The 17,104-nt window shown below is 42.6% G+C and overlaps 1 protein-coding gene across 1 annotated transcript in view; it reads right to left on the bottom strand.

The window, feature by feature from the left end:
• LOC146796670 (uncharacterized) overlaps nt 1-17,104 on the bottom strand; it is a 440,337-nt gene that overhangs the window by 88,188 nt on the left and 335,045 nt on the right. The window contains exons 14-16 of the mRNA XM_085629345.1: nt 16,303-16,413; nt 12,935-13,015; nt 771-878 (exon numbers count right to left, since the gene is read on the bottom strand). Coding sequence (XP_085485471.1) covers nt 771-878; nt 12,935-13,015; nt 16,303-16,413 — 300 coding nt within the window. The remainder of the gene's footprint in view (nt 1-770; nt 879-12,934; nt 13,016-16,302; nt 16,414-17,104) is intronic.

Here is a 17,104-nt window from a genome sequence, read left to right as displayed (position 1 = left end):
CAGCGTGTTAGTGCAGAAATTAAACTAAAGCCAAAAGTAACAGATAAAGAATGTTATGTTTTGTGTAGACTGAATATTTGAAAGTTAAGAGCTTTCTATTGCGATCAGCGTGTAACCCACATATCACGGATTTAACTTTTGCTACAGAAATGAATCCTCCTTTCTTTTAACCCCTTCAGTGCCCGCCCCTTTCCCCGCCCTGTGCCGGCGCTTTCATTAGCGGGCGGGGTCTATGACGAGCTGGACTCGTCATGGGCACAGCGCAACCGCGGCCCATGACGAGTCCAGCTCGTCATGGGCACTGAAGGGGTTAAAGACTATTAAACGAGTAGCCCCGAGTTGGAATGAAAGTTCTCTCTACTTAATGCACTTTAGGGGTACTGCAAACCAATTACTGTACAATAAAGGCAATATAAACACTATTATCATTTTTATTACTGTAAAACACTTTGTCTTGAGATCAATCAAACTCTTACTCGGATTCTAGAAATGACTATCCCTTTCACATAACATATGTACAAAACCAGTAACTACGAGCAGTCCAGACTGTCCAACACTAGTTAGTATGAGGAGTTAGAGGGTGGTATGGGAGTGTGCTGCTTTTTTTTAAAAAAAAATTGGTACACAGAAGGTACTAAAATTTATAGAAAATCATGATCTTAACTGGATAGAATATGCAGATAAGATTTGTCACCAATTACATTACCAATCTTAACACATACACTGACATTCCACACAAATGTGACACGAATATGAGAAACACTACTCACCCCAAAAGCCAAAATGATACTCAGAACAGATGCTGGTGGTTTAGGGTCAAATAACAACTTTTGAGCAAAGGCTCGGACGATGAGAATCAGCTCTGCCTCATTGGGCATCTTATTGGATGAAGATGAAAAGGAAAAAAAATATGGTTACCATAATTGTCTTTGCCATTCTGAGTGAATTAACAAAATACAGTATAAATGATCAGAGTCTAACAATAGCAATCCTTATTCTGTCCAACTGCCAGTAGCTTTATGACTATTAGCTGTGAGACAAGTGTAAAATGAATTTTACTCAGTATGCCTGGCAGCAGTGAGGACACATCTAAAGTGGTCTTGGCCCTCCGAAGGAATAGAACAGATAGCACAAGATGACTGCTTAAGACTGTCCTATTTAAAGTAAGTATTGGAGAAGAACATATTAATAACCAGATTTGTTCTACTGTATTAAAAAGTAATAGATTCACTAGTTCTGTCAAACTAGAAAATCAGAGAGACAATCTATATACCTAACACAACAAAATATCATACGGCAGCCCACATCACATCAAGAACTTAGTGAAATGATATGAGCCATTGGAACCGGTAAACAATAGTCAAACTGGAAAACTGCCTTCACTAGTGAGCGAGTTGTTCTTTCGCAGGCTCTAAATATTTCATAGCGTCAGGCAGGTCCTCCAGAACCTGTACAACTCGGTGGTACCCTGCAATTCTTGTGTAAAGTACTGCCTACAACCAGTATATCCAAAGGGATGGTACAACAGCACGCACCAGACTAAAAGGGCAAGAACATATTTAGTCTTGAAAGAAGAGGTTTATTTAGAAACCCAAGCACAGCTAATACATACACATCACGCACATAACTAGCTGGCAGTTTAGTCAGCGCCATTTCTTTAAAAAATAGGCTTTTGTTTCAGACACAAGTTGAATATTATGACAAGTGAATGTGGCTATCTGTCACTATTTATTGCAAATTGCTGCATGCTAAGCTAGATGGGGGGGTGGGGTACATCTCCAGGTCTGTCTTTTCCCAAATGCCTCTAAGTTGCCTTTTCAGCGCATGCAAGGAGAGCTGCACTGTGCTCAAGCCTTCATTTCATTCTTACTTCTCTTTAGTTTGGGCATACAACAGTTATGGAACAAAAGATCTATTTGCGAGTTGCACTGGCAGGTACTGGATGCTAAGTACAAGCCTCACTGAAGTCTGCACACGCAAAGGCTTCCTTCAGGAGTTCTGGAAATGAGAGTAGGAGATGGCTGAGGGCACAGTCAACTCTCTCATAACAGAAACATTGATAGACGTGCAGAGAAGCAGTCTCCGAGACTTCAAGAGCTTGCTTGAGAGGGCAAGACAGAAACAGTAGCACTCCAGCCTCAACAAAAGCTCCTTACTCTCAGGGTGCAACAAGTCCTCACAGCAGGCTTACAGGGAATCACTGAAATGCTCAAGTCGCTGGACAACTATACTCCTGGTGTATTGTGCCAATGATAAAGCAAGATACAGGATTCTGCATTCCATGCAATAAGGACAGGGAATTGATAGGAAACAAGACAAACGATACTGAACAGACTACCAAAACATTTTTTTTAATACATTGTAGTAAATACAGAGGAGTGCCTTAACTTAAGTAATGGTGACAATTCATTTACATTGTCATTGTTTGAGGTATGAAGATGAGCACAATAAAAGAAATACAGAGCAGGTCATCTCCTAGATTTAATGGGCCACTGAAAACAGTGAGCCATACAGCCAAACCATCTAAGCTCTATTAAGATGTCTGAATTAACCCCCCCACCCCCATTTGCACACAGCATTGCTGCTGATATACACAAATGCATTCCTCATAAGCATGTTGATTTTGTAATGCAGGAGACCATGATCAAAACAGATCTTCGACTACCTGTCCTTCGAAACAACTTATCCGCAAGCTCAGGCACCCCAAAGATCTCCTCGATTATAGATTTCATACGGGCGTGATTTAAGAAGGCAAACAAATACTATATCATCAATATAGTAGGATTTCATTTATCAAAATCGTTGGAGAGAACTACACATCTCTTCAGACAGTACACCGATTGCCATTCACCTAATCTATCGTTTATCCAGGCCAGGACATTTAAAAAAAGAAAATGCCGCCAAACATACAGGTCAAGTAACTTTATTAAAGTTACATGACCCAAAAAGTGTCCACTTGCCCATTCATTCATAAACAAGTTACATATACATTTTGAACAAAGGCTTTTAATTAGTCAGTATTATTGCATTAAGCAAGGATTATTTATTGGCTCACTGAAATAATGCATTCATTAAAGAGATCGGTATTCGTCCCCACAGTCGTAGGTTCATATTTCAGCTGCTACACAACGCATTTCAGCCGTCACAAGTTGACAAAGTAATATCGAGCTGGTCAACAGTAAGCAAATATTACATGCCAATTGCGCCAAGAGACCCATCAGTAGGAGCATGTACCGTACAGCTTTGTTTTTTATGCCATTCTTTATTTTCACTGTGTGGTTGAATAATGCATGGCAGAATCAGTCACTTGTACGAGGGAAATAAAAATGACTGACTAACCCAGTGATTGCCATTTAAAATACAAGAATGACATACAATTTGCTTCTATACCTGTCCAGAAGACTTATCACATGTGATCCAGACATGCGACTGACCGTGCCCAAAATTACTACTATTAGTTCAGTTACTGGGCTGACAGTGACTGAGTCTGAAAATCAACATAACCCTTTCTTAGGAAAATCCGTCACATGACCGAGTTATCCTGAGGTACTCTTAGCATGTGACTCACTACAGCTCACTCCGAGAGGCAGTCATAAATAAAATACAGTACAGATTAATCTGGGCACATTTCAGACAAGTTTCCACAAGTAAATGAGCAGATTTCTAAAATTATACACAAACAACAACACTGGAGTTAAGGCTGTTTCGTCCATCTAGTGATTTGATTCCATCGCAGTAAATACAACAGGAAATGGCAATGTCAATAGGTGTACCTTTAAATTAATGTGGTATTGTAACTTCAATAATAACAAGCAGATAGCATGGGAATGGACATGCATTTGTCTGGAAACAAAAAACTGTAGAATAATATTGGTGTAGGTTAAAAGGACGGGTAACAGTTGCATTGTCAAGCCAAACCTAACAATCCATGAAGGTTAATAAGTGCACTGCTTCCATCTGCACCTCTGCCAGAGTAAAACACCATACATTATCTAGATATCACAGAAATGTCAATATCATTACAATATCATGAGTTTGCCTCTGAAAGTTCAAGCCCAGGCAGCTGGATAAATAAAATGATCCCCAGCTATTTTATTTATTTATTTATTTTATGTAGTTTATAGAGCGCACAGCTACCCCCGAAGGGGTGTCCCGGCGCTAGAACCTGAACCTCCAGAGGAGAGGAGAGGAGCAAGAAGGGGAAGTAGCGTAGTAAATCAGAGTCCAGAGAAGAGCCAAGTTTTGAGCTATGTGGTGTGCAAGCACATTTTTGTGGAACACACAACTTCTATCCAATCAAAACAAGTCTTCCAACATGTAGGTGGAACCAATGCCCCTTCCTTGGTGATTCTCCCATAATTGTCTGGTGACAGCTGCGCTGTCAAGCCAGACCATAAAAATAAGCACACTGAGCCAGTTCTCTTACAGCGGTCTATCAAATAGTCCAGGCCTGCTCAAGATGCAAAGGACACTATCACAGGGAAGTAAAATATTCTTAGTGAATAAAGAAGATGCAAGAACATAATTCTTCCTGGTGTTTGCAGTTACTGGGCACCAGCACTCATCTTAGACGACTGGGGCTTATTTTACATTATCAGACTTTTGATGCAGACCAAGATTGAGAGCAGCAGAAAAGGGTGACAGACAGAGGAAGACAAAGGAAAATAATGACAAAAGGATAAAAACGAATCAGCAAGACTGAGATAAAGATAAAGTAATGTAGCCCGCTAGTAGTGCTTAATCTGAGCGCAGGCTGCACGTGGGTCACACCTGCACTCATTATCAGGGGACAGCCACTTAGTTTTTCCTCAACAGAGCAAGGGAGAAAAACACAAAAGGGGGAAGAAAGAGGAATAGAAAGATGGAAAACAGTGATAAAAGGAGAAAACCAGGATTAAAAAAACATGCAAAAGTGAGAAAAAGGGGCACGTGAGTGTCTGGCGATGAATAAAGAGGCATAGCTGGAAAATCAAGACTATGCAGCCTAGGAATTCGGATCCCTACACATTGATAGCACTGACCTCAGGCTTCTGAGCAAAACTTTGGGCCCGGTACCACTTCTTTAAAAAATTAAATAGTCTGGTGGCATAAAGAACATTGCAAGGTGGCCTTGGAATTATGCAGCAAAGGTTGTGGGCTCCTAAAATAAACTTCAGGCACCTGCACTTGTTTGGAATTACAAATTAGCCACTGGAGAACAGCAGTGCATAACCACTAGAGATAATTCAGTGAAATATCTCTGGATGGGAATATGAAAACAAGCGTCCCATTCAAGGATGCAAGCCAATCCCATACTGGTACTAATAAGCGGAAAGGCTGGACTGTTATGAGGTTACAGGGGTCTATGATGTAAAAATGATGACAAAACCATTTCCCCATCTTTTGTTCAGGTGCCAACACTTCATAGAGGAGAAAATATTGAGCATCCACTAAAAGAATAGGAACAATCTTTTGAGATTACGAAGGTAAAGCATGGTTTAGACAGGAGTAAGTCCCTAAGGGTAACTTTCCTTTCTCAGGAGGAGTAAGGTGCAATGCATTAATAGCTTTAGCCAAAATAAGATTAAAACAACTGCTATGGTGATATCATGAGCTGGAATTTCACTTTCACTTTTTAACTTTATTTCGATTGAATTTACAATCATAAAAAGTACATTTAAAACATTACAACATTATAAAAATTCAGTTTGCTCATTGAGTGCAAAGGAAGGCAGGCATTTTACATGTAAACACTAACACTCTAAATACAAGAATAATAACACAGTAGTCAGTAAAAATTCGGTTTGCTCATTGGCTGCTAAGGAAGGCAGGCATTTTACAAGTAAACACTAACACTCTATATACAAGAATAATAGCACAGTAGTCAGTAAAATCTTAGGAAACAGTTGCCAATAGTTGGGAATGAGTTTTCAAGCAGGCTTTGAGAAAGCAGGCTACGGTTTTGGCAACGTACGGGGTGTCTAGGTATTGAAGTGCCAAAAGGGCCGGTCTGCATCTTCTCAGTCCTAAGTGTCGGAGCAATGGAACCAGCCATCGTTTCCGCGGGGATTTATAGAAACCGCAGAAAAAGGTTACATGCAGAGTTGACTGGTGAGTAAGACCGTCACAGGGACAGTTTGTTAGTTCCCGTGACCAGTCTAAGGGCACAGGCAGTGAGACAAGGCGATAAAATACATCAAACCGAAATCTGGTTAAAACATACCTCTCATAATTTGACAGAAAAAATGACAAATAAGGTTGAATGCCATAAGAAGATTGGACCATCGTTAAATGAACATTTGGCTTTTTGACAAGTTCAGAACACAAACGAAGATCGCTTAAGTGGTCAGCACATAGCTTTTTCAAAGATTTTCTGGATATGACCAATAGAGATTCAGGGTCAGTGAAATATGCAGGGTGGTTCAAATCTGTCAAAAATTTTGAAACATATAACAGCCAAGGAATCTTTTTCCAATGGGACAAAGTGAGACAGTCAGATATTAGTGACCTAGTTAGATGACATTGCTCCTGAGTCCATATACGATGCCATAGTAGAATCGGCTGGTAACTAATGATGTCAGTCAGATACTCCCAACCGAGTTCCACATGGGTGCCGAAAGTAGGAGCACTACGGGGGAGGGCTAATATGTATTTCAGAAAGTAGTTTTCTATAATTTGTAGCTCGTCTGCGGACACATAGCCCCAGACTCCGGCGCCGTATGTAGCCACACTCATGCATTTAGCTTGGTAGATCTTCAAAAGCACAGTAGGAGCGGGCTTACCCAGTTTCCTAGAGAACGAAGTCAGTGCAGATGTTGTGCGTTGAAACTGCAGTTTTTTGCTGGATATGGCAGATTTCCAGGACAGGTGGTTATCAATAAGGATACCTAGATAGGGGTAGGTAGTGGCAGTTTCTAATCTGGTCTTCTCAATAAAGAGAGATTTACATTTTTGGGCTCTCTTCCCGATATTCATAACGAAAGTCTTGGACTTATTGACTTTGAGACCAAGAGAAGACATAAATTCGCAGTATTTTTCTAGTTGGGTCTGAAGTTGATTAGGTGTCCTTGCTAGGATGACTGAATCGTCTGCATACAGTAATGCAGGGATAGGGCGGGAGCTTATGCAGGGAGATCTTTGCTATCAGCTAGCATCGCTTGCTCCAGTCCATTAGTATAGATGTTAAATAGGAATGGAGCAAGGACGCATCCCTGCCTTACGCCTTTTTCGATGTTAAAGGATTCAGTAAGCTCCCCTTTGATACCGTATCTCACACAAGCTTTTGCGTCCGAGTATAGCTCTCGGAGAAAATTCAGCAGTGCAAGATCTATGCCCAGATTTTTCAGGATCGCCCATAGCTTGGAATGAATTACGCAATCAAATGCGGAACTCAAGTCCACATAGACTAGATGAAGTTTACCGCCTTTGGCCCCAGCGTATTTGCCTATGAGTAAAGTCAGGTTTAAGGCCTGTTCCACAGTGCCCAGGCCTTCCTGGAACCCAAACTGTAAGTCAGTTAAGATCTTATTCTCTGTGGCCCAGTCCCTTAATCGCTCCAGGATTAGTCTGCCGGCAACCTTGCCTAGGGAATCCAAAAGGGAGATGGGCCTGTAGCAGGCTGGGTTGTCCCGATCTCCCTTTTTGAAAATGGGCAGGAGCACAGAAGTAGACCAAGAATCAATAAGGCCGATCTGGGTAACTGCAGACATGACCTGTGTGACAATTGGAGGCCAAAGATCTATATTGCTCACAAATATGTCTGAGGGGACCCCGTCTGGACCGGGCGCCTTACCGGTCTTTGAGGCAGTCAGTGCTGTGATTATCTCCTCTAGATCGAAGTAGAGGTCAATAGGGAAGATGTTATTGCTAGTGGGAGCTTCCGCATCTGGTCTGGGAGCCTCGGTTGTCAAGGGGTTGTCCCCGAAGATCTGCGAGTAATGTGCTACCCATTTATCAGCGGGTACTGCCACATCTAGATGCTGTATCGCGGTTTCATCAGCTAGGAAAGGGGCCTTAACTGTTCTCCAAAACATGGTGGAGTCCTTGGTTAGAGTGCTCTGGTGTAGTTGGGCCCAGAGATTATTTTTTATTTCCCGGTTACGGGATTGCTGTGCCATCTTATAGTTTTTCCTTAAGGAGGCGATTTGGGGCTGGTCCCTGGTCTGATTGTGTAGAGCATTTTTCAGTGCACGCTGCGCTTTATGGCAACGGGAGTCAAACCACCCTCTTGAGTCCTTATCATTGTCGTGAGTCCTATGGGGACGGGTAAGCTCTTGTCTGATGACTTCTAATATCTTGACAAAGCTGGAGAGGATCAGCTGGGGGGAAGATGACGTCTCCAGACAGTGGTGGATTAAAGGAAGGGTTTTTTGGATGATCTTACTGGTGATCTCTGTGGGGTTGGTCATCGTCCACTTAACAGTATAACCGTTAATTTTATTCATCTCCAGAGAGTGCTGCGCTAAGAGGCTTGTTTTTGGGCAGGCTGAGGATGGAGTATTTAATACTATGGTTATGCTATTTGAGTAGTGGTCGCTTGAGGGGTCGGTGCCAGTTGTAAATTGCTTCAGTCGGTTGTTTAGGGATTGAGAGCATAAAATAAAATCGATGATTGTGGTAGCACCTCTACCATGAAAAGTCGTCTTGAACTCTACAGCAGGACACACTAAAATGTTCGCGAATTCAAGTTCTAGTGCAAAAATACAGGTGTTTAGTGCGTGACCCACTGTACTGTGGGTGAAGTGGGCCAGGGGGACATCATGCTCGTCTAAAAGCCCACAAATACCTTTGCTATGATTGTTACACAAATACACATTGAAATCCCCACCCCACACAATATGACAATTTAACTCTTGATTCATAGCTTTTTGGTCTTGTAAATACAAAGTAATTTCCGACAGAGATTTTACACAGTCGCTGGGTGAAGAGTTATTATACATATTGATGAGATAATAACAGGAGTTATTGTCTGGAACTATTTTGAGGATTTGAGAAATTGACGAGACTAACGGAACTTCCGTGATCGTAAAAGGAATTAAGTTGGAAACATAGATGGCTAAGCCGCCCTTGGATCTACCATGAGTGGACGGTAAGGAAGGGAGGTGAAATGTTTTAAAACCCTGAATATGAATAGGGTCAATTGCCCAAGTTTCTTCTAGGCAGATTAACTTAAATTTGTTGGTTACTTCCACTCAAGACTGAAGATGGATTTTCTATCTTAAGCCAGCTACGTTCCAGAATAAAATTGGAAGGTCCTGGGTTTATGAAAAAGTAGAATTTGGAGGCTGAGGTTCAGCAGAGGAATGTGGGAGTTGGGACGGGGACTGAGTGGTTATAGCAGAAAGAGGAGGGTTGGGTTTAGGCTCACTGGGTTGGGGAGTAGTAGATTGTAGATTTGGGAGCGGGTCTGCGGGGGTAGCTGACATGGTGTGACACGCGACCTGGTGGGGAGAAGATGACTGCTGTTGGGTCAGGGTGTACTGGGGAGGGGAAGACTCAAGCTGGGTACCATACAGAGATGGCGAGAAGGAGCCAGCCGCCCGAATGCTCTTACAGGGGTCTTTTGGGTTAGGAAAGACGCTGTTGTAACTGCTGTCTGTCATGGGTAGAGATGGTAGTCAGTCCACCATATCCAGGCAATCATATCGATTGGATAGTAGTGGACCTCTCCAATTGCTAAAGTGGCCTGGTGGTGGGTTGCTAAAGCCATACCCCGACCACTGGTTTCGGTCTCTGATTCCGCCCCAGTTTCCTACCCTCGTCCAGGACCACGGAGGACCTGCGTTACGTCGTGTATTAGGGGGATAGAAATACGACAAATTATGGGTAGCTATCCCTTCAGTAGAGATTTGATCACCCCAGGAGCAAATATGCTCGACTGTATTTGGATCTTCAAAATTTACTATAATACAGTCGCCCTGTGTGTTTTTTGGTAGGATGCCTAACCAAGGCACTCTACGCACTGTAGTAACTCTGTTGTCCATAAAGATTGGGAGCGGTCTATTGTTGGACAACCAGAATATTACTTTATTTTTTAGGGACCAAACTGGTTCATCTTGGTTTGGGGGGAGTTCCGGAACCCCAGTCATTATTACTACATATGGAGAGGCCTCGGGTGGGAGATGGATAGGGGGAATCCTTCTCTTACGATTATTAGGAATGGTGTTGAATCCAGTAGCATTATTGGATTGGACAGGAGCGGGAGTGGGGGCTGTAGAGGTGGGAAGGGAAGAAGGAGGGTTTGGTAGGGAAGGTGCTGTTGGTTTAGGATTGGTTACGGGGCGGGGTGGTAAAGGGTTAGAGGATTTAGGAGGTGGTTGCGGCTTGTTTGTAGATGCTAAGGAATAATATTGAGTAGGCTTCTCAGGGACTTTTTGTTTGTTAGAATTGGGGTTCTGCGCGAAGGTTCCAGGTTTTAACGCTTTGGCGTTTGGAGTGTTTGAAGTAGTGGGCCTGCCTTTCGCCAAATTGGAATCCTTCTTGTTTCCTGTACTTTGGGATAGTGCAAGGGACAGTTGGGTAAGTTGAGACTGAACCATGTGTAGGGCCTTTTCTATGGGTTCCAAGTGAGATTTAAATAGATCGCCAATTCTGGTGAGCAATAGGCTGTCGTTGCTACATGCATTGATTGTAAGATTACCATTTACCATATCTCCTCCGCTGTAATTGCTACTTGAGCTGGTGCAGCTGATGTTCAGATTAGCAGGAATAGAATCCACTATTTGAACATTTGACAGTGAAGGAGAATGATGGAGGGATGAAGGGTTAGGGTTTTGCGGGGGAAAATTAGAGGCAAGAGGAGTTACAGGGATGGTTGTAACAGGAGGAATGGTGAAATGGGGGAGCTTAGTGGTTGTCTTCTTCTTTGATTTTTTAGGGATTGCTCCTTCTCGTATACCCCTAGCCATTGAGGAAGAGGGGGTGTTATCTAGTTGAGTAACAAAAATAGCAGGAGATTTTTCCAGGAAGAGATGGGAATCAGACAAGTCTAAAGATGCAGAAAGGTCCACTGTGCAGGGAACAGTGTGCGTTTCTGCATGCACTGTCACTGGAGGAGGTAGATCAACAGGACGTAAGGGGGTTTTTGCAGTGGCCAGTAGGCCCATCGAAGAGCGTCTGGCAATCATCAAGTCCTGTGAGATCCTCCGATCCAGTAGGATAATGCCCTGCTCAATAGCATCGTTGGCTTTAGTTATAAATTGGTCAATTGGGCCAATGACCTCACCAGCGGATTGAGCCTGCTTTTTAACTGTGTTCCTAGTGGTTCTCGGGGACATTGTACCGTGAGAATTATTACGATAGTGAGGAACAATGAATATTCTCAAGCCAATAGTAAAAAGTTAATGTGAAATGACAGTGGCAGAATATTAAAGCACGAACTGCAAATGAGGTGGCCCAGACCAGTCCTGCCCGGTCTTGGACGGGCTTAAACGGGCCCGCCCTTGGCCCGGGCTTCGCCCGCGCTTCTCCCCCGCGCGCGTCCCGCGTTGCGTTTGGGGCTGGTCAGTTTATAGTGAGACAGTTAGGGGGCGTGGCCTCCGGGGGAAGAGGCACCAGCTGTTGGATGTAGGGGCTGCTGGTCCTCGCAGTCCCCCGGTGAAGCCAACAGGTAGCCCTGGAGTCTGGTGCACGCTGGGAGCGTGCAGGCTGTCCGCCGATTGCGGAGAAGCTCCCACCAGCGGCACGACCCTTCGTGATCAAGACAAGTGGCAATGCGCCCTCCGTGAGCAGCGTTCCGTGATCCTTCCTTGTGGCAGGTAGAGTGATTAAAAAATGAGCTGGAATTAAAATTCTCTAAATGCCATACGTACAGCTCAGCAGGTAAGTGGCATGCTGGCCTGTGTTACTCATGATAATAAGGTCAACAATTCCCAATGGTAAAAAGATGCTAAGGGACAAACAGGTCAAGCTTCACCTGCACCTCCCGATATGTTCATCAGTCTCATCCAAATACATGCATGCAGTCTGAAGGAACTCTTATTTCTGCTGCAGTCTAATCTAAGAGTCTCTTGGAGGAAAAACACCTTTTAATTTACAGTAGTTTCCAGCGTTGAATAATGAGAATATAAACAAGTTAAAAATTAATGCATTCATTTTAATGCATCTTATCTGCTTAAAATGCTCCCAATAGCAAAGAAAATCATTTTCATTCACTAAAAAGCAATCAAATCCTAGCTTTATATCCTTAACTAGATCTCTGTATACATAACTCAAAATACTCTAACTGGAGAGAAAAAGGACTATAAAGAAAACCTGAACAGATAACTAAGGCTCTCATTATTAGTTAATCTTATTTCCTGATGCTTTATACGGGCCCTGATGCTGTAATACAGCACACCAAATTACTGATAACATGGGGGACTGTATTACAGGATCATTATACGTTTTGAGCCCTGGAATTGGGATTAATTGTGGACGTCTGCGTACTGGTGTCAAAATAAGTTTACTTCATTTTGACATTTCCCCCTATAGTCTGTCCGATTTTCACAAGAAAAAAAGTCTATGGCAGAAAATCCCAAAAGTGATCATTTACAGCAAAGAATCACAATACAGTATTGAGGGTGGAAAGGAGAGGAATGGATCGAAGGGAGTCCTAAGTCTGCCCGAATTGAGAATTCAACAAAAATTGTAATTTGGGGACCTAAGATGATGGAAAAATATGAACACATACTGAAGATAAAAAGGGGCATACTGGTGCACAAGATAGGACCTTTATTAGATCCTCTTTCAAAATATCAATACAGATATTCTTTTGAAAGCAGTTTTGAGAAAAGTCTGCTTCAGGTGCTCCACAAGTATTTCCAAGAGGTGCAAGCTTTTTCTGTGGGAAAGATCTTTAGGGCAAATATTTAGAACTTTGTGCAAAAAAACAAATATGAAAGGGCTGGCATATGCATTAGATGTGAAATATCATATAAAACTATGCTTTTAGTGTTTAAAAATAAAGAGGACTTACCACAGAAAAAGGCTGGGGAAGATTAACATGGGTCTGCCTCCGAAGTTCTTCCAGGATGGGAAATGCTATGTCCATTACACTCTAGAGTAAGGGAAACGTCAAAGTTTAGTACACGGAGAACAGTATCCAATATTTTAAACACAATTTTGAGGAGGACTATTTTACATCAATTCCAAGACAAGTCTAAAGAAGGCTAATTGCACCAAGTACCCATTACACTTGCCAAATGAGTAGTTTTATTTTTAAATCAGTTTTGAAATCCCATCAGTCTTTTTTCCCCAGGCATGTATACTGGGCCATCAGGCAAGAGGAGACACAAAAAGTCACCCTAAAAAACAACAGCCCTCTTTAACCTTCATAATATATTACATGACAATGGCACTGCAAAGTTCTCAAACATGACATCTTGCTTCCTTAAAATTTCCCCTTTCATGTTCTTGACAAAAAGCTCAAGGATTACAGATACATTTTGGCTCATTTGTTTGCTCTGCACAAGAGCTTAAAATAGGCACTAATGACAGAGAGGAATCCTCTAATTTGCCTTCACTCCACACAGCATTTTGCCTTTTTTGCATTGTTAATAGAAGCCAAGGCACACCTCAAAACTGTTGTCCATCTGAAGATAATGAAATCTCTGGAAAACCAGTTTTAGATGTAATAACTTTCACTTCTGCAAACAACTTTAAGGCAGCAGTTAGAGGGGTGAGGAATCGGGTTGGGAGACACTAATCATGTGGTTTTTTGTATGCAGATGATACTTTGGTATATATACACACGACAACCAGCGCAAGCGGTTCCTAGATTATTAGATATACTTCAATAATTCTGTGAAATATCGGGACTAAAAACAAATGCGAATAAATCAAAGTTAATCCCGATTGGTCGGCTAGCCTAGAGGCCTCGGGATCTATTACCAGCGGTAGGACTCCCATGGGTGGAGGCTGAACCCAAATATCTAGGAATCAGACCGACGAGTACACCCGAGAGTCACTTGGATCTTAACATAGGGAAAGTAGTGGAAGGTATAAGGGGTTCGTGCGCTTTTGGCAAGAGCTACCGCTGTCCCTCATGGGCAGAATTGCTATTATGAAAATTATCATTTTACCCCAGTGTTTATACGTGGTACAATACTTGTTCTATGAAATCTCTAACCACTTCTTTAAAACATTAAATAGTTTGATAATAGAACTGTTATGGAGCTCCAAACGTCAAAGGGTGAGTTTATCGACTTAACAGAGAACATGGCAAAGAGAGGGACTGGAAGTCCCCCGTATGGAGATTTATTATATGGCCTCCCAGCTGCAACATGCAATTCATTGGCTAGATAAAAGTGATAACTGGGAGGGGAGGATCCCTACCGGAACTCCTGATAACGGGAGCAAGAGTGCCCCCCTAATTGTCCCTACATAATTCAACATGTGGCGAAGATCTGGGAACATACGGTCAAAAAGGTGATAGGTCGAGCCCCATATGTCCCGGACATGCCACTATGGGTGATACAACCTTTCTCCAATATCGCAGACTCTATGTCAGTCCAAAAGTGGAAGGAGGGCGGTTGCCTGACAATGGGAGACATCTTTCCAAATAGACAATTTAACACCCGAGAAAGTGCAGAGTCCATGTTTGAATTAGGGAAAGGAAGATCTCCCAGGTGACCAGAGAATTAAGGGCCTCCTTTCTGGAGGAGCCACCTGTAGCAAATGTGCTCCAAGTAATGCTTTACATGGCCCACGGAGGTTGCTTCATTTCACAACTATACTGAGCACCCTGTGACGATTTGATGGTTCGGACACTCCCCATCCAAACAAGGTGAGACGTAGGCGATCCCCTGACAAAACAGGAATGGATCAAAGTACATGAAGGGGTCAAAGAAGTACACTCAAACGCACGGTTCAAAGCGGTTCAATACAATTTTGTGCACCAAACCTATCTCACTCCCAAAACGTTAAGTAGAATATTTCAGAATCGTACAAATTATGTCCCTGGTTTAAAACACCAGAAGCGGACTTCTTACATATGGTATGGTCCTGCCCTGACATAAACCCCTTTTGAATGGAAATCTTAGCCGAACTGAAGGAAGTTACAGGGTGGGAGATACCTAAAGAGAAATGCACAGTACTGTTGGGCCTACTACCTACCCCCAAGAATAAAATACTAAGCGGGACATTTGTAATGCTGGGACTTGTACTTGAAATGGCGATTCACCGCTTTTCCTGGATGAGTTCCGCCCCACCACGCATAATAATGTGGCTGAGAGATGTAGGTGAATGGGCGACTGCAGAAGTAGTGCGAATGAAACAGGTCAGGCATGCAGAAAGACTAGAGGACAATTTGCGAACGCGGGCGACAATGTTAATTGACATGAAAGATGTACAACCACCTACGTCACCCCCCCCCCGTGACACGGACACTGTCCATTAGGATCATCTTGCCGACGGTAGAAAAGATTCGAATGGCGGTGGGATAGGACCTGTGAAGGCACACGATAGGCAAATGATGGTGCCAGGAGAGGTGTGACGCTAGCGCCACGACACGCAAGTGCGTGGGAAAGGAGGGTTACTTATTTGTTTTGTCAATAGAAGTAAAGTTCATCATTAGTGTCTGAGAAACCCAAGGTCATCCTTGCCTAAAGGACAAGCAGTGATTGAAGGCGTGTAACATTTGATGGTGATGCAGAGGCAATGCGGACTGTCGTTTCTACTCAAGTAGTAAACAAATTTGTAGAGGATGCAGATGATGAGCGGTGAAAGTGATCTCCAAGTCGGACAGGGTCTGCCCACTTTAGGTTACTGCGAGCTGCTGACTAGGATGAAGGGGAATAATGAGAGTGAGAAATCTGAACGCATAACTTAATCGGAGAGATAGTGAAACAGGATTGTGTGGGTTGACTATCTGCTAATTAAGGTGACAGTCTAAAAATGTGATTAAACATTATTAAAAAGTGTTCTGTAATCCTCCGATTTGATTGCAAGATTTTATAAGCATACAAATCTGAACCAGGGCCCATGTTGAGTATGTATTTTACATGTGTAAATATGGGCACATTCAATACAGACCAGAAGATCTTCTTCTACAAAGTTTTAATCTAAACATACATTACAAGAACAATGTCTAAGAATGTATTAACAAAGAGAAGATTTTAAAAATAACACCGCAACTAAAAATTATTTCAGAAAATGGTGTCCTTTAAAAATCAGTGCCACTCCAGACTGTTGCCAACATTTATTTATACAAATGCAGATTAATGGCTTAAAACCAAAATCAATGCTGCACATGAACTTCCATTTGAAGACATATGTAATGGGTGGGGGCCTAGAGATACTTCCAACTGATGCCATGTAACTAAGCTAGAGAAGCTCTTAACTTACCCTTTGAAAGTCTAGATTTGGTTCAGGATACGCAATAGGTCCCAACTGCCCCTTCGGCCCTAAAACAGGGCTACTGCACCAAGTCTGGATGAGTGTACTCCAACACTTAGGCTGCAAAAGAAGCATAAAAAAACAAACCAAAAAACAATTAGTAAGCATGTATTTACTGCATCTAGCTGTTCAACGTGTGGCTGAACAGCAACTTTGGGTTTCCCAGAAGCTAGATCTTATGTTAACAATTCAGACGTTTTTTAATAAAGGATTGGAATCAAACATCTTCTGGGAAGATGGTCATTTATGAATACCAAACTGGATACTGCGTTGCTGTCACTAAGCAAATGCAAGTACAGGCCTTCATAGTCATAGAGGAAACTATTCTCGCCCCTCTCAAGCCCGCCAACCTATGAACTCATTACAATTTCATAATTTACACAGATTTTAAGTCGCTTATCACAGTTGCAAATTTTTTTTTTTTTAGATCCAACCTGACAGTACAGCTAGGGTTCTTTGAGACGGACTGTTTCAAATAAAAAGAGTAGGGTTTGAGCTAGTGCGATTCAGCCATGAGCTTTGCTAATCATATGTTGAATCAGCCCTAGAATATACATCTCTCGCCTGCTATTGGCGGGTTAATGCATCAGGTCTGCCTCCTAGCACATCCTCCTTTTGCAATGGACCAAGGATTGTTTTACATCTGAAAATCACACTCTATTACAAATGCAGTGTCACTCAGGGCTCTGCTCGGTCGCCTACCCTCTTCAATATTTATATGTTGCCACTGGCTACTCTGATCAGGAGGCAT

Source organism: Triturus cristatus, chromosome 10 (genome assembly GCF_964204655.1).
Source record: "Triturus cristatus chromosome 10, aTriCri1.1, whole genome shotgun sequence".
Lineage (NCBI taxonomy): Eukaryota > Metazoa > Chordata > Amphibia > Caudata > Salamandridae > Triturus > Triturus cristatus.
The sequence above is the reverse complement of the archived record's forward strand: the minus strand, read 5'-3'. Positions and strand labels throughout refer to the sequence as shown.